At 40.8% G+C, this 18,022-nt stretch overlaps 1 protein-coding gene across 6 annotated transcripts; it reads right to left on the bottom strand.

Moving 5' to 3' along the window:
• Window positions 1-978: 978 nt before the first annotated feature.
• Window positions 979-17,449, bottom strand: fam102bb (family with sequence similarity 102 member Bb). Of its 6 annotated transcripts, none has more exons than XM_070909021.1 (12): window positions 17,304-17,449; window positions 13,161-13,281; window positions 12,268-12,297; window positions 11,695-11,811; window positions 11,219-11,265; window positions 10,289-10,374; window positions 9,898-9,916; window positions 6,020-6,114; window positions 4,552-4,786; window positions 3,145-3,281; window positions 1,945-2,014; window positions 979-1,291 (listed from the first exon to the last, which is right to left on the bottom strand). In XM_070909021.1, the coding sequence occupies exons 1-12, from the start codon at window positions 17,447-17,449 to the stop codon at window positions 1,249-1,251; spliced, it is 1,146 nt and encodes a 381-aa protein (XP_070765122.1). In that variant the 3' UTR covers window positions 979-1,248. The 6 variants fall into 6 exon arrangements, with proteins under 6 accessions (XP_070765122.1, XP_070765121.1, XP_070765124.1 ...); XM_070909020.1 differs by lacking the exon at window positions 9,898-9,916 and adding an exon at window positions 9,240-9,271 and having other exon boundaries at window positions 6,020-6,101; XM_070909023.1 differs by lacking the exon at window positions 9,898-9,916 and adding an exon at window positions 6,504-6,535 and having other exon boundaries at window positions 6,020-6,101; window positions 10,295-10,374.
• Between the last annotated feature and the right edge of the window lie 573 nt (window positions 17,450-18,022).

The raw sequence follows: 18,022 nt of genomic DNA, 5'->3' as shown, positions 1-18,022 counted from the left end.
GAGCAGTTCACCTTTCGGTGAGGCAAGCCGTGCCTATCTCACCAGCTAGCTTTCAACTGATGCAGCTCTTTTGCTTTAGCTGTCTAGTTGGTCTCTCTGTGACAGAGTGCAGTTAATGTGAGTAACAGCTTCTAGAGGGGGGCAGACCTGGGGAGCAATACAAAGCCAGAATGCAGTATCTATATATATTGCAAGGATTTAAACAGCTGTTTTAACAGAAATTATACATTTTGTACAGCATTATATTTGATTATACGGAGAAGCAAATATCTCAGTTTTTCCAAAATATGTTGTTACTGCGTTTTGCCTTTTGTAGGGCAGATTAGCACTGCAGGGTTTTCTAAAACAGTCCTCAGCAGTGTGCCAAACAAATAAAAACAAAGGCCCCCTATGATATCAAGTAAGCAAATTGAAATGTTCTCCCATTTTGTCTTTGCAAGTACCCATAACAGCATTCCTTACAAGAGATCAGGTCATACCCCTCCACTCATCCAAGGTAACTGTTACTGCTAATAAAAGTGGTCTTTCCAGCAGACACATACGCACTCGCACACAGTCCACGTTCACACGGATATCAATAGCTCAAGTCTGACGCCTCGTCTTTGTAGTAAAATATACTCGCCTTCAAAACACCAGCGGTTGTCAGGGTGCTAACAACGCTTTTTAGCAGCTTTATAGGCAAATATTAAATAGAACGTCCTATTTGAAAAGGAAGTCCAAAACATACACAGAGAGACAAAAGGAATGTATTGAAAACGCATCGCATGCTCCTCTTCAGTGTAGATTTCAGTTTGTTCTGCTGATTCACACACACACAGTCCGTCTTGGTGTCGTCCATTAGAGGAACAAGTTTTCTTCCAGTTCTTAACAGTTTAAATTGGGTTGGGCTCGTATGCTGGGTGCTAAAATTGATCTCAAAAATATGAGACTAATCTACACCCAGAAACCCCCCCCCCCCCACCCCCAGGAGTGCACAGTTTCAATTAAATGCATGTTTTGAACAATCTGGTCAAAGTTTAATTTCACACTGAGATTATAACTGTCTACCTCTCGCTCTTCAACATCTATCAGGGGAGCTACAGTGTCATGTAGGAGATATGAACGCAGGAGGGCACTGTTGTAAACTGTTCACAGAGCGATCGGGTCACGTGTGTGCAGAAGTAATGCAGATTGAAACGAACACAGCCCCGCATCAGTTTTTTTTTTTTGATGTAAGCAGTGTAAGTCCACCTGTGAGAGGATGCAGGTCTAACGCTTTATCACCACCTGCTCGTACGCTCCACCACCAACCCTGGGATGAAAAGACAAAATTAGCAACCCGATGTAATGTAGAGATGACATCTTACAATTCACAATTCCCTCTTTTTCTGGTGTTAATGTTTATGCACCTAACCAGGCCACTTTTCCAATACAGAACATATATCAATACACATTTAAAATGGGCCCAAAAGTTGCGTGAGCATCAGGTGGGCAACCGCTCAATAACTGGTGTTTCGTTGAGTTGGGCCCACAACACTCATTATAGGTGTTGGTGCAAGTACACCAAAGTCATGGTCAAAAGTGATTCAAAATTAAAACATGTCAACTCTTTTCCAGTAAACCTCTATCTTCATCAAACGTTTTCAGCTATCTTGCCTGAAAGAAGATAACCCAAAGTGTTTGCTGGAGAAGGGCTCTGCGATGTGTTTTTACTTCAGATGGACTTGTATTGAAGCTCACCCTGGGGGGGGGGGGGGGTTAGTTACAGCTAAGGTTAATGGTATTGTCATAAGTTTTGCAGGTTTTAGTTATAAACCAAAGTACAGTAAAGTGGTGGACAGACCAACCGTCAGACTGATATTGCCATCCCTGGAACGGTAAAAGAAACATTCTCCTAGACAGTCCACCCATCTACTATTAAGAACAAATCAGTTTATATGACTTCTGTGAATATCCCACGCTCACCTGGTGGGAAGGTGATGGCTTCCAAGGGCTGTACTTCCCCCAGGGCCAACAAACAGACGCAAGCCTTCCTCTGAAACAGACAGGGTTGTAGCAACATTTGGTCAGTGCCGAGACAAATGACTGTATAATTCTTGTCATGAGGAGCAGCCAGTTGCTAGGCAATCTAAAAATAATCATGTATTGACAGCAGCTTTCTTTTCCTAGCTTTGAGCTGGATGAGACCTTGGAGAGAAAAACAAAGTCCTACACAGACTGACTTGTGGGGTAACACAATACTGATACACGTTAATTACTGTGTTATGCAAAGTAGCTGTGCATTTAACACATACAGTAGTATTCCAGAGCAGGGCTGCAACTAATGACAGATTTGCATGAATTTAATGATATTTTTGTGTTGCTTGTAGAGCTGAAACAATTAGTAGTTATTTGATTGGTTGATGGTCAGAAAAGTAGTTTGCAAATATTTTGATAATCGATTTAAAATCATTTGAGGCAATTTTCAAGCAAAAATCCAAACATTTGCTGATACCAGTTCCCTAAAAATTGGGGAGCATTTTTCACAAATTTGATATTTTATAGACAAAACAATTAATAGATGAATCAAGAAAAACCGCCAATAGAAACGCTGAAGTGAGGTAAGATGGCCAGCAGTCGGTATAGCAACATCACACATGATTTTATTTTATATTTTTTTTTATTTCACTTAGAGTCGCGTTTTATTTCACGTTTTGCATATACGTTCAATAAAGCCTGGACATCACTGTCAGTCCATTTGTCCATGTTTTGGTACATCTTTAAGGCTACAAGTTTTTACACAGGTTTTTAAAGATGGCGGTCACTTAAGGTTCCTCTTGTTCTGGGAGAGTACCTACTCGAAACGTCGTTCTAAGAACTACGATCATTCCCAGTTCTTGCAGAGCGAACACAATAAAAAGTGGTGGGGTCCTCCAACTGTTCTTAGAACTATGAAAAAGTTCCTCTAGTCCGAAAATGCCTAATAATGAGAATGATCGTTGGATGCAGCCCTAGGTAATTTTTGTAGGTTTTTTGTGTATAAAGTATGAAAAATTGGGTAACATCTTCAACAATCCAGGACATTAAAGTAATGAATTTCCAATTGTATAAAACGGAGAAAAGCCGCAATCCTTACTTGATAAAAACAATTTTCAAAATTGTTGCTGATTAATTAATGTTGCCTACCTTCAGCACTGGAGTCCAGTAGGCTGGGTGTGAAGTCTTGACTCTGGAGAATCTTTTCCACAACATCGTCAGCATCCACCCGTGTGTCGTCCATTCTCTTTAGCTGAGACTCCATGGAGTCCTGCTTCACTGGGTGTCTGAGTGGAGGATATACAAGTCATTTTGGGTCTACTTGACCACTAATGGCTTCCACCGCAAACTGAAAATGCTGTTTGATTCTCATTCTGAACCTACATTCCACTTTGGGGTCGTGGCCAACCAGTGAGCCCGAGGGATTCCATCTAAGCAGCTGCTAAGAAAGCTTGTTTCTTTTTTTAAAATCAGACTTATCTTGCTTTAGAAGATTAGAAACTATGCTCAGCTTGGCAGTTACATCATTTGAGCAGTCTTCTGTCAAAACCCAGAATGTTTACAGGAACAGTTCAGCATTTTGGGAAATATGCTTATTCATTTTCTTGCCAGGAATTAGATTAGAAGATTGATGCCTCTATCATATCTAGGTAAATATGAAGGTACAGCTTTGCAGCTGGTTTAGTTAGCTTAGCATTAAGACTGAAACAGCTAGCCTTAGTCTGAAGGTAACAAAATCTGCCAACCAGCTCACTAATGAACACATTATATCTCATTTGTTTAATCCACACAAGAACCAAAGTGTAAAACGACACGCTGTGGTTTTACGGCGGGATATGAGCCAGACTATTTCTCGGTTGGTGCAGTAACTTCCTGGACTCTTGTTGTCTCTGTGAGGTTGCCAGGCAGCCAGTGGTGACTCAAGCTGCCAGTTGTAGCTTCATATTTATATGTACAGATATGAGAGTGGTATCGATTTCCTCATCTAACTCTCGGCAAGAAAAAAGAAAAAAACATTTTTTAGTATTCGTTCAAAAACCTCAAAATCAGATTCGGTAAAACATGTTACATTGTCTGGGGAAATAAAGATGTGAGCACTGAATGACTAAATGCTGGTCTTCAAGGAGGTTGGCCAAATATAAAGTGCACCTTAAGCCATAAAAGTACTTAAAACCATCCCCAGTCTAGAGTTTGAGAAGCGTGATTCATGGTTGGACATTTTTAGATCCCAAACAAACACAATGGCTAACATTTTTATAAATACTAAGAACCCCTACTGACAACACATAATGAAACCACAGATTATCTTCCGCTGTTCTGCCTCATAGCTTTTTACTGCATGACAGCTGCTTCCTGAAATGTGACACAGGTCTCAGGTGTGATTGTCAACTTCCCTAAAACAACTTACTGCTACTCTGTTTTGTACTCTTTACCTACAATAAAAAGATATTACCATGTTTGACTTGCTTTCTCTTGACGTGATCATCACGTCTGCATGTACTTTTCATAAATCACATTCCCTTGTGCTCCTTACTTGCCAAATAAATTAAGACTCACCTGTTGAGTCGTTCACAGGACGAGGCGCTCCGTACTGGTGTACCTGCTGGGTTGCTAGTGGTGGCGGAGGGGACTGGATGTTCAGGTAGAGCAGGACATGGTCTGGACTCTCTGTCTCGGTCCTCGCTGGGCTCTGGGATGCTGCCGATGCCCGTTGAGGCGCTGCCCACTGAATGGTTTCTCCGGTGGCTGAACTCTGACATGCTGGAGGAGCGGGAGTGACCTGTGCTGTAGCCTGACAGAGATAGGCAATGATTTTATAACATAATAATAATAATACAGCAGTTCTTAAACTTGCAACTTAAGCTGCCACGTTGAGGGGGGCAGTAGAAACAAGTTGTAATCACAGCCTGGACACATTACCAGCTTTTAAGTTGATATGGCGAACTTATTTGCGAACAGTTGCTTTTATTCCCCACATCCAGCAGTTACAAAGCAACATTATGATTCATTAAGAGATTAAGAGTTGTGTTACTGGCCACATAGTGAATGTACATCTAATATTCTCTTTCTTTTAGCTCTGCTTTTTGTCTTTACTAACTCCTGAGGGAAATATCTGAGTCTTTAGCTGCTAAAGTCTCAACTATGAGAGTGGAGCTTTTTCACTGAAAACAGCTGCTGAAAACGACGCTATAGAATGAACCAAAACAGTAAGGTTGTGGGCTGGACAGCTTAACAGTCAGTTGAAACTCACTACAAAGTTAAAATGTTAATGAGGATCAATTTGATACATGCACATAAAAGTCCAATAATTGCTTTACTAATGGAAGATGAGTGTAGAAGAAGACACAGATTTACTAGCCTAACATCTGAATTAAAACATAAAACAATGTTAATATACAGTATTATTATTTTTTTCTGGCAAAACCCATGTTGCTGTGCTGTCGAGCAGATTGGCAAATTGCAGTGTGTTAAAAGATTTAGCAGTTCAGTAGAGTTGCAGTGACACCCACACACTCGCGTGCTGTTAATGTCTGCAGGAAGCCATTTCAAGCAAGAGACATCTCAGGGCATCAGTTCACTACAGCCATGGAAGAGTAAACTCGAGGTACACGAGGCAGGAAATACATTTTCAAATTCAAAATTAGAGGGCCATTAGAGCTGTTCTCAGTGAATCTCTACTTCCTCTGATCTTTCATTACAGTCATCTGATCTGCCTATAATGGAAACTCAAGCTTCAGGTTTGAACTGCTCTGCTGGAGTGTCACTGGAAAATAATTTTATCACTTGCCACCTCCTTAGGCAAAAGCTTTTCTCAGTTTGACCACACACACATTTTTTCCAGTAAAAAAATGTTTTTTTATTTTATGTACTTTGAGGCTGGAATCAACTAGTTTCAATTCTGTCACTCACCAGCACATTACATCTGTAAAAATGGTCTGTATGATTTCCTGCCATTCACGTCAGGTCAACAAGAGTAAATCAGAAAAGAAACCTTTTTATTTTCTTAATGCGTGGTGCCCCCTACCTGAGAGTTTGGACTGTTGGCTGGCATAGCTGGACGTTCGGGAGTGGCCGCAGCCCCCAAAGTCATCAGAAACAACAGGACACTTCCCTTCTCGACTCTCTGCTAGATTAGAAAGAACAGAAGAAAAGACAGAAGGGGATGACGAGGGCCTGAAAGCTAGTAAAGTAAAAACAAGTTTAAAAAAACAACCTACTTTTACAGCTATTCTTATGTCTCCACAAGTTGTGGTTTGTGTGTGGTATAGGTAGTGGTTTTGTGAATGAAAGCAGGAATGGCTGAACAAAGTGATTCAGCGTTGTGTCTGCAGTGAGACATTCGATTGGTCAATTGATAAAATAAAAAAGGCAATACAGTAAAAAACTTGAAAACGCAGCACCATCCCTCACCACATGTTCCTTTTGTAAATGGTAATTTAAACAGTCAACATACTAATCTCTTCTTTGCAGATTAGACAGACATGACCAGACATTTCTGGCGCGGAGACAGATTTGGGTGGCATGGGGACGCAGTGGTTAGTCATGTCGAAGTGTCCTTGAGCAAGACCTTGCACCTTGCATGGCAGCCTGGTCGCCATTGGTGTGTGAATGTGTGAGTGAATGGGTGATTGAGACTTTGGGAACCGTGAAGGTTGAAAAGCGCTATATAAGTAAGATCATTTACCATTAGATGCGGTATGTTCGTAGGAATGAGATCTGGTGTACTGTCGGCCAGACAAGTTTCTGTCTCCTTACATGTGGACCAACTTGGTGATGGTATATTCTATATAACCTGGATTGTGTTTCTGGCTGTTGACTTGTAGCTTATTGCTGCCAACAGACAACAAGACAACGCCCCTCTGCCTCCCACACACCAGCCCTGGGTTAATGAGCGAGTGACCGCAGCTGGCAGCTGCTTGGGTTATAGCAAAAATAAACACTTTTAGAAGAATGGCTGGGAATCGCAGAGTAACTCCTTATTCTTTGATTCAAGATTCAATGCTTTGTTGCCATTTAAACAGAGCTGAATTTCGGTTTGGTGAAACCCAAAATAAGACAAAACCAACACCTCTCATACAGTGACCACCTTTGGGACATACAAGCAAATTAAGTAATAATAATAAATAATTAAAATAAGCAATCCCATGGGGGTGCTATCAGTGTCATAACCAGCTATGATGTATACATACGCAACAGAGCAATACATGCACATATAATATATATATATATATCCATATATATATACATCCATATACATTGTTATTGTATATGTGTATATATATATATTTTTTTTTTAAAATTTTATTTCTAAATTCATGCTACTTTCTACTCTTGAATGGGAGCACCGGTACTGTATAATTTCCCCCCGGGGATCAATAAAGTATTTATGATTCTGATTCAATGTGTACATACAGAGAGGAATACTAGCAGCACATTAATGAGAGGAATAATAGCAGCACATTAATGAGAGGAATAATAGCAGCACATTAATGATTTAGTTTCCAGAGTTAAAGCTACAGTAGGCAATATTGAACTATAATTTTGGGTGAAATAACTAGTTTTGACCATTTCATGTCATTAACAACATTTAACTGAAGGGCTCCTTTAAAAAAATGTGTGTCTGTGAGAACCCGCCCCTTTGTATTTAATGTTTTTCAAAACAGGACCCGGTCTGAATCAAACAACCGATCAGGGTAATCAGGGGCTCTGTGTTTTGATTCCTCTATTCCAACTGTTTCACACTGATTCACACTCCAATCCAGAAGGTGGAACCTTCTGTAGAAGCCCTTGTTTGTACTGGCCGATGTAATTGGCCAGTTACGTGCTAGCTAACCCTGATTGGTTGTTTGATTCAGACCTGGTCCTTGAACGGCCCCCGGGTTGGCGCTGTTGCAGACCCTGGTTGTCCTGGTTCTGATGTTTTTCAGTCTTTCAAAAGAGAGGAGGAAGTTAAAAAGATGGTCAGCAGGGTGAGAGGAGTCTCTACGAAAATTGTGTCCCTGTTTCCATACCGTACAGTTATTCCAAAGGTGAGGATGCTCTTGATGCCAGCATGATAAAATTTCATCACACCTTCCTGTGATATGGAAAACCCTTTCAGCTGTCTTCAATTCAATTCAGTACTATTACAATATTTTGCCCAACAACACTATCAGAGCTCCAGTGATACTACAATCTAAAAGGAAACCATCTACAATACACAAAATCTATGTGACTGAAGAGGAAAATATAACCCCCAAAAAAGCTAAGTTATGACAGTTGAGCCTTTTAAAAAACATGTGCAGCAACATGAACACGTGTGCTACCATTTTAATGTCAAGAGGCCAAACTGGCAGAAGGTTGAGCAGTTCAGAGTTCAAATGTCTGCAGGAAAAGAAGGAACAGCCTCTGCCTCAGCAACACAACAGAAAATAGACACCATTTCAAGAGATATTAACCCTGAGATATGCAGAGGTGGGCCAAATATTACCCAGCTACTGTTTTTCCTCTGAATATTTTGGTGGCGTAATGTCATATTCCGGGTATTCCTCAAAAATCCTGTTTTTGATATCCCCCAAGTGAAAAAGTCAGATCCACCCAAGTAAAACTGACCATAAAGTATGGTGTAAAATAAACAATAGTTTACTTTTATGTAAATAAACCAGGGAGCAATGATCACAGCCAGAAACAGGTCTGAAATGCTACTTTTTCTTACCCTTTTCTTTTAAATTTAGTTAAAAATGACAAATAAACATGAGAAATCTTTATAATTCTTGTGTAGAATTCAAATATATTTTTTGTGTGAAACTGATGATGGTGTATATTCATTTTGAACAAAAACTATTGATTCTAATTCTAATACAGGTAACCTTTGATCCACTTATGGAACTTATAGGTTCCAGTGATCTATGCATCCAAGGGTTAAGGGTTAATATCTCAATAGCCTATTTGTCCCACTCCAACTTAGTATAAATAAATATATTACAATAAAAATCCACCTACAAAATAATACACCATAATTGCTCATAATTTAACAAACTGACCAATCACGTTTGAGCGGGCTTTGACCACATTGACCAAAATGCTATTGCAGAACCCATAGACGACGATTTAGTAATCAGTCTCAGAACCCTACAGATTTGCTTTTTATTAGCTTTTTTTTTTTATATATATATCTGCATTGAAACCGTCATCAGACAACATCTGATGGGTTCCAAGATTGCTAATCGGCCTGTAAACAATGACTGACGCATGGAAGAGGACGCTTTGGCCCGGATATCCGTGATTTGGATATCCACTGGCGACACCGGAAGCTCCGAAGCATAGGCTGTTGCCCCCAGAGGCTGAATCGTCATAAGACGATAGCCGATGGGCTCCGAGATGCTGATGCTGATGCTGATGGGAAAGAGCATTGTCTTGAGCAGACAAATACACACGTGGTGTGCACATGCAAACACACAACACCCCCCTACACAGATTTGCACAGAGTCCTATTTTTAACCATGTAAGAGCCTACAGGGTCAGAGCAGATTGTAGCTAATCTAAAAGAGAACTAGTTTAAATTATACATGAAAGAGCTGCACTACACTCTGAAGCTTTTCAGGGGGAGCAAGCATTCAACACTGCAATGTGTTCACACATGTACACACACAAGAGAGTGGGGGGTGAAACAGGGGAGTGAATGTAGCAGAAAGGGGCAGCTGGAAGATGAATATTTTCGTAGTGCTGGGTGGGAGATAAATAGCAGTTATATGAAGTAAGTGCATCATGCTGTAGAGGCATGGGTGCACACACACATAAATAAGGAGAATACAACCATTCTAAGATTAAAAGTGCAACCGAATTACTTTAAATCTATTATTTTGTTTGCTAGCTACATAGCCACATGTAATAGAAACTGACGCTACAGCAACGGCAGGCGACGAGGTGATGCTGAGGAACTCTATGATGTGCAGCAAGTTTACACAACTATGCGGATGGGATCTAACCAAAATGAAAATTAGTTTCAGCCTCGTGATATGTTGGGAGGAATATTTTCGCTTTCCTGAAAGTTATTCGGGACGTGTCCATATCATTTCAATGTAAATCTACACCAATTATTAGCAGGAGCCTATCAAAGCAAAGGTTACAGTATCTGTTAGATAAATATGAGAACACAAACGTAAAAGTGGAACAAAGCTCCAAACCTAACACTGGCTCATGGGGTGGATAAATTGTGCTCTACCAGGTGCCTGTAGATGTTTGGAGAAGCCAATAGTATGACTAAGCAGAGCAGAGGAGCTTAATGTGGCGTGATTGGTCTCACCCGAGCAGCCTTTCTGCGAGTCCCCTCCCCTCCTCTCCTCCAGCAGGCTCTCGCCATCACCCTGGATCCCGATCACTGTGGCTGTGGAGGGAGGCCTGATGACAGAGGAAAGACAATAAGGCCTTTTCTCCTCCCTCGTATTTCAACGGGTCAATCATTTAAATCATTGTCAGGGAAAAGGGAAAAAGGCAAAGGCAAAAACAGGGAGAAATGGGGATGAGAGCATTAAAACATTAATATTAATCCAGGGAAAGACCACAAAGTTATGTTATAAACTATTAGCATTCAGTTAAGGCTGAAAGTCAATCTACTGTAGATACATGCTGAAAAGAATGCTTTTGGCATAAACATACAGGCTACTGAATCATTTTTAGGTCAAATTCTGCCCTTGGGTAAAGCAGCATTTCTCTCCCCGCACTGACACACACTTCCACTGAAGAGTATATTTCTACTAGAAGAACCATAATACTTGCAGGATGCAATCAGTCAGTGCTTTTGACACGTGAAAATACGATTAGCTAACAGTTACTGAGCCTTGCATAATCCCGTATCGTTTGGTTCCCATGAAACTTTCCCAAGACCGACAAAGCACAACGTGGACAGACGTCAGTACCACACCTACAGCGGCATTCTTGGAACAGCTCCCAAACAAATGCAGTCAGCAGCAGATTTGTCAGAACTTTTTTTTTTTCTTTTTTTGGCATTTTTGCCTTTATCTGATGGGGTGGTTAGAGGTACAGACAGGAAATGTGGGAAGAGAGAGAGCTATATGACATGCAACAAAGGTCCCCCAGCCAGGAATCCAGTGTGCACGTTGTGTGATTATGTGCTATGCGCCTTAACCATTAAGCTATCAGAATAATAAAAAAATACAAAAAAAACTAATTGACACACAGATTCAGTACCATATTAAAGTTGAAAAATACGACTTTAACTTACGTTTTAAAACAGGGATCCCCTGACATGAGCTGTGTACTGATGATAACCTATGAAAAGAAAAAGAGGCTTGTTAATTGATTCAGGCTTGACTTGCATTCAAGGTTTCCATTAACAGAAAGAAAAGGGAAGGTGTTTTTGTTCCAACTTTACAAGAATCAAATATGAAAACTCCAAAAGTCACCGGAGAACTGTAGAATTACCAACTGATCTTAAAAAGTCATGGGGAATCCAGGAACTGTAATAATTCTTAAGAATAAAGCAGAAATAAAGCAGATCATGACTGTGGTAAGGCCAGGTGGTGTTTCTGCCTACAGTCTAGTGGACTATCTGGAAACTAGCCACTGTCGCAAAATGCAAAAACCTTTTTCGATGCCTAGTTAGGAAAAATACCAGGCTTGTATTCAAAACACCAAGTTATCCTCCTAAAGCAGTCAAATCAGACGGGTGTGGCCACTTTACCGCAGCTTCAATGTTACCTTGAGAATGGAATTATCCTGGCGAGTATTTTTGGTATCGTAGCCTTCCAGCAGACATCTGCGGGTTGTATTCCCTGAGCCGGCAAACTCTGCTAAATTCAGATCTGCAAAACCAAGCTGAAGGAGAAAGAATGACAGTGGATGAACTTTGTTTTCTCTCAGGAGACTCGTGTCTTGCCCAGTCAGCACTGTGACAATCTCAGGATGTAAAATGCCAGCAGTCAGGACGTGAGAGAAACTTCAGGCAAATTTAACAATATTAACACATCTTACAACTCAGGTTATCTTCAACGACAAGCTGGTAATCTTCTGCTATTTTAATATTTAAAGGGGGGAAAAAAGCACTTATCAAGAATGTCCACAAGAAGGGGTTTAGCATGCTCAGTAACTACTTTCAAACAGTGAGCAAGAATACGTGACATAATGAGCCAGCCTGCAGGCAGTGAAGGCCATCTGTTTGCTACGGGCTCACGTGGCTATCTACATAAATACGGCTGATTACTGTAAATGTAGGTGACCTGGAGGTTGGGTTAGTGGATGGGGGTTGGTTAACATACGTATGTGAGGAAGTACCTTTGCATATGCCTTGCCACCTTTCAGCTCCTGGAAAAGAGGAGCATAAACATTTAAATTAAAACATTACTCAAAAAAGTCATGCTTCATGTCAGCACAAAAAAGAAAAAAAGATTACATTAGTGATCAGTGAAGAGATTCATACTCTACAGTCCAGGTACTATAAATGGCATGTGTCCTTATAAAAGTTATTGAACTTAAGACTAATAACTTACCAACGTAATACTGGTCTGGTTAAAGTCTAATAATAAAATATTACAAATATGCCACTTTCCATCAGCAAAAATGACATCAATGTAACACAGTTTTGAATTTTCTTGTGCCTAAAGCAAAGGGCAATAACAAAGGTTTTTCTGGGTACTTGACATGCTTGGTGAGAGGGCAGGGCACACCAGAAATAGCTTGCAGATACAATGTGGATACATGAGACGCATTTCACCAGGAAGGCTTATTCAGGCTGAATAACTTGCTTGTTTTTACTGCTGTTTTTGTCCTTTACATCCTTAAAAACTATGTAACGTGACATGATTAAACAACTAGAGCACAGAGCACACTCATGTTTAAGGCTAAAGGGTAGCAAAAGGATGAGGGGCAAAAGGTTTCACAGTGGTGAGTCTGTTTTCTCCAGAATGCTGTGCTTGCTGACTGCTGTTCACATTTCACTCTCAAGTTTCAATTTGCCACATAAACGTCTCCGTAACCAATACCAGAATTTACCCAAGGTACAGCAATCCTGTTAGCAAGGATGAGACACTCCTCTTTACTGCAGCCTTGTTTTTACACGAGACAAGAACAATAGCCTCTATTTATGCATTAAACCCTCGCCTGAACCTTGTATGCTCACATGCAAAGCATCCGTTTATGGTTCAACACTCAGCAGCCACATACTCTACCTTTCTGACAGATACACGACACACACACGGGTCCAGTACACCTGTCCCGGCATTGGCACTCATCTTGCAGGGGAAAGAGAACCGTTTCCTCCATCGAACACAGTTGGCCTGCACTGGCTCTCTGTAAGGGGAAATCACAAATACTTTAGCACTTAGCACTCAGTTCAGCAGTTCAGATATCATGTGCATTTGTGCATGCGCTGCATGTTGGGAGTCTCAAAGGCCAATTTGCAAATGGATGGTAGAGAGCTTCAGATACTGCTTTCAGATTTAAATGAGTAGAGGCAGGTGCAAACACTGGCAGGATGTCATTCCTTATGTAGCTCAGTCATTTGAGCATGTCTCTGTTCAAGTGAAAAGCTGGTTAATTTCCCCTTGCGTTTTGTACAACTCACATTATAACCCCTAATGAACTGTTTGGCTCGGCACCAGAATCACAATGCATCATATACTAGACATGGGAAAGAGTGTTTATTACAAAAACATACAAAACACTTTGGTATCAAACCTCAAAAGCGGGCATCAAATATCGAAACAGTTTCGATTTTTAAACAAAGACGATTTGTTTTTTTAGAACCATTTATTCCTTTATTGCTTGCCGCCCTGATCACATCCCTAAAATATGGAGGCACAACTTAATTTCATTCATATTAATATCACTATTACACAACAATGAAAACCACTTAGGTCGAATGACTGCTGGATTAACAATCCTCACATCTCTTCCCTGTTTAAGGCCACTGATTCAAGTTGCCAATACAAGCTTATGTGCTAAGCCTCAGATTTTTTTTTTCTGGCCACTTAATAAACAGGCAAATTAATTACAGTCCTGTTTTCACCCATTGATTCATTTGACTGCTGAAAAGGTTGCGGCAGCAGGTGTAGCTCGTTTTGGCATAAGAGCAGTAGAAAAACACGTGCAGGACACATCCTCGGGCCAATAACTAGAGGTTAAAGTGAGAGTGAGGTGTAGCCTACTCTCAGTGAAAGGATGAGATGAAGTGAAAGCGAAAAGAGCGTGCATGCGTGGGCAGCATTACGATACCCCAGATGGCCTCTCTTTCACAGCCATCCTCTCCTCTCCCACTCATCTCACCAACTCCCTTCTGTGAAGACACAGACAGCCCTCGTGCCATTCATTTCGATCAGCTTTGCTGGATTTAAATGCAAGCAGAGCTGATAGTTTTCCTCTCTAATACAGTACACATTACAAGGTAAACAAGCAAATATTTAACAAGAGTTTGCATCTGAAACAGTGACAAGAAGAAACAAAGACTGGGGGATAAAGACAGAAAATGTTGTAGAGCGAGGCGTGTTGATGACATAAGACTTAAACCATTAACAGGGTGTGCAGATCCCTGTTAAGAGGGTTAAGAGTGACTGAATATACAGGGTCGTGCTGTGCTGCATCCGTGCCTCACTATACATAAAAAGCAGCAGATGCGTGACCAATGTTTTACAAACGCTGACTTCATCCTGGGGTTGATACATTTCAGAGAGTGAACTCCCTGAGTCGGAAAGGGAACTCCCGAGCAGCTGGACATTGTGTGCTTCGGGAATTCGTGCTAGATTGCATGTACTGTAACTAACAGCACTTCTCAGAACAGCAACATATTATTAGTGAGTGTGAGTAAGTCTGGTTTTAAGCACAAGTGGAAGTTGTCTCTATCATCTCTATACATGTGTCAGATATCTTGTTAAACTGCAGCTGCTCTCCCGTAGCTGCGGTCTGACTTCAGGCATAAACACATTGTTACACACACAAAAAAAAAAAAGAATCTTTTTTTTGACATGAACATGCTGCTGTGTTTTCCAAAGTCTAGCAGCAATGAAACGATGAATTTGTCCATAAAACGTTATATAACAAGGACAACTTGTTTTGGGAAGGAACAATGGTGCTGTCCTGATGACAGACCACACCAAAGGAAAAGAAAGGCTCATAAAACAACAATCCTCACTTCCCTTACACTCACAGTTGGGATGACTCAAACGAGTATCAGAGGAAATCCAGTGTGTGGCTCCAGCAAATCAAACTGCTGCAGAAATATGTAATTTAACGACACTCGTGACTACAAATTCTGCTAGCTAAAGTATTTAAGAGCCAGAAACGGATGTTTTAATTAGAATCTGAACCATTTGAACTTCACTGTCGGGGGTTATGGGATTAAAGAACATTTTCCTTCCTTCACTCTCATTTAGCTAGAGTGGCTGCTCACACGTGGAAAAAAAAATGCACAAAGACGCCATGAACGCCATGACCTTAGACACATCCTGATTTACAAAGTCCAAGACACTGGGCCTTTCTTTGTAGCCATTTTATAAGAGCTACTTACTGTAGAGCAAAGAGAGGGCTTGTTATATAATCAGAGTGAAGCCATCTAATCGCTACAGTCTCACTCCAAAACAAATGCTTTTCCCTTAATCCAATGTTAGAAGTCATTCTAATTAATGAGCAAAAAACCCAAAACAGGTTACAGAGGAAGGGACAGTCTTTGCTTGTCTCAACTTGGCGACTTGAGCAATAATAGCGTTATCATGACATTCAGAGTCACCATGGGATCTACAGCAGTAATGGGTACGGGGTCATTTCCTTTTAGTGTAAATGTGAACCATGTTTTATAAAGTGTCACATCATCTGTCGTCCGACAAACATCATCACTTTGTCCATTCAGCTACACAGGAAAATATTTCCAGCCATAGCTGAAGCGATTAGTCAGTTAATCCATTAGCCTATCAACACATCGGTTCGTCATTTTCCAAAACATAAAATGGCAAAAATGTGCTGGCTCCAGCTTCTGCTCTGATTCCAAATGTGAATATTTACTGGGTTTCTTAGACTTCTGTGGTAATAAATTGAATACCTTTGGGTTTCGGACCAAAGCTGCGATTAGATGTATAATCGATAGGCAGAAAATGAATTAACTATTTTGATAATCGAGCTGATTTTTCAAGCCAAAAAGCCAAACACTACCTTGAAGGATTTGCTACTTTTCCCTCTCCTTATTGGATAGTAAATTAAATTGGGTTTTAGACTGTTGGCCAGACAGAAATACCCATATGAAGACAAATAATTGTCAGTTGCAGCCCTGAATACTTTTCCCTTTGTAGTCTGTAAGGGAGAAGGCATCAAATGATAAAAACCACTTTAATTGTAACTTGTGAGCGTCTTTGCTTTATCATGCATTATCATGACACTGCTGTGGACTGCAGGGTGACTCTGAATAATGGGTATGGGGCAATTTCCTTTCATGCCAAACTATGTGATAACCACTATTTCAGTTTAAACCCTTATAGTGTAGGCGGCAAATGTACAGTTTCAGTTGACCTATTAGGAGACAAACATGGTGTCATACTCTTCCCATTCATTTACACAGGGAAATATTTCCAACTATGAGACAGAAGTGATTTGGGACAGCATTGTCCAAAATGATAACTCCTTGTGCAATGACTTTTAGTTCACAACTGTGCATTGTCCTTGCATTTCATATAATCATATAATCAATAACAGGTTGACTAAGTTAGACAGATAACTCCTAGTGCAATGACTTTTAGGGGTTCACAAGACAGTCAGACACCTTGCACCTAGTTCAATGGTAATTTTATGACCAAACAGGGACCAAAGACAACCCAGGGCATAAGTGACTACTGATTAAGCAGCAAAAGATGGATGGAGGGTTCGTATTTAGCTTTGTGGCAGTTATGTGGCAAGTCAGCTGGCTTCTCGTAAGCACAGTAATCAATTCCACAACCTGCGAGGAAGTTAGCCTGTGAATCAGATGTCGCCTTGAACACGAAGAAAACGCCAACTAATGAATGGATATTTCAGAGCACTACCTGTTACATATGCTAATATTTGTTTGCTCCAGTCGATGCTAGCGTGTCCTTTACAACACTGCCTGACATTACTCAGTTCAAACAGCTTTGACTGGCAGGTAACGTTGAATTTGAACAACCAAAACACAGTCACGGTGGCTGACAACTGACGGACGTTAGCTAGTTTCTAACGTTGGTCGTGTAGCCTGTTAGCTGCTTAGCTAGTAACGGGACATTGTAGGCGAAAGCTCCTACGCTAGTTGAACCTGCGAGCTAAAGAAAAGCAGTCAGAGTTTTTATGGCCGCATATTTAAGACCAAACATCCTCACCGAGAAGACTCTTCGGAGAACCCGCCGTCCAGTAGTCTGACTTTACAAAAGAGGACACCGTTGACAAAGGGGACCGACGAGAGCTCGTCCAGCTCAAAATCCACCTTGAACTTGAATTTCTTCTTTTTCATCATCATTAAATCCATACACAGATTCAGTACTCTTGAGAGGATGCTCTAGTCTCGCCCGTCGCTGACATTACAGCCCCATTGTGTTGTACTACAGATTCAGTGTTGTGTGTTGTGGGAGGATGGTGACGCTGCTGGTGACAACAGTCAGTCACACGACTGAGGCGGCAGAGGAGAGCTACTTCCTGTTGTGAATTTTCAAAATAGAGGCATATGCTTTGCAACCCATTAATCGGCCTTACGGAAGAGAGGGCATATTAAAATCAGTTTTGAAGAACAGATTTATTCTGCAGCAGATTAATACTGCTTTTATAAATGCTTACGCAAAATCAAACACTTTCAAACAGGCCACAACGTTGAAGTCCTCTCTGTTTGCTAATAGTCATGAGGGCAGTGAACCAAATATCAGCCTTAACTGTGGCTTAAGACATCCATATTTACCTGATATGTGAGCAAAGTAGCTTTCCTTCAAAACTATGTGTTGTACATTCAAAATATGCTGAGAAGGAATTGTATTTTCTCATTTGCACTGCTGGGTCATGCGGATATCCTCGTGGCTGTCATGTTACCACATGACACACTAAACACAGT

Source organism: Enoplosus armatus, chromosome 7, assembly GCF_043641665.1.
Source record: "Enoplosus armatus isolate fEnoArm2 chromosome 7, fEnoArm2.hap1, whole genome shotgun sequence".
NCBI classification, from domain to species: domain Eukaryota; kingdom Metazoa; phylum Chordata; class Actinopteri; order Centrarchiformes; family Enoplosidae; genus Enoplosus; species Enoplosus armatus.
The sequence above is the reverse complement of the archived record's forward strand: the minus strand, read 5'-3'. Positions and strand labels throughout refer to the sequence as shown.

What these genes read in the sequence shown, in the direction of transcription:
- fam102bb (XM_070909021.1), bottom strand. Translation starts at nt 17,449, where the DNA reads ATGGATTTAATGATGATGAAAAAGAAGAAATTCAAGTTCAAGGTGGAT. An exon ending in GGGGATCCCTGTTTTAAAAC is followed by an intron (nt 10,375 to 11,218) that starts GTAAGTTAAAGT and finishes CTCTGTCATCAG; the next exon opens with GCCTCCCTCCACAGCCACAG. An exon ending in ACTGGACTCCAGTGCTGAAG is followed by an intron (nt 2,015 to 3,144) that starts GTAGGCAACATT and finishes TGTCTGTTTCAG; the next exon opens with AGGAAGGCTTGCGTCTGTTT.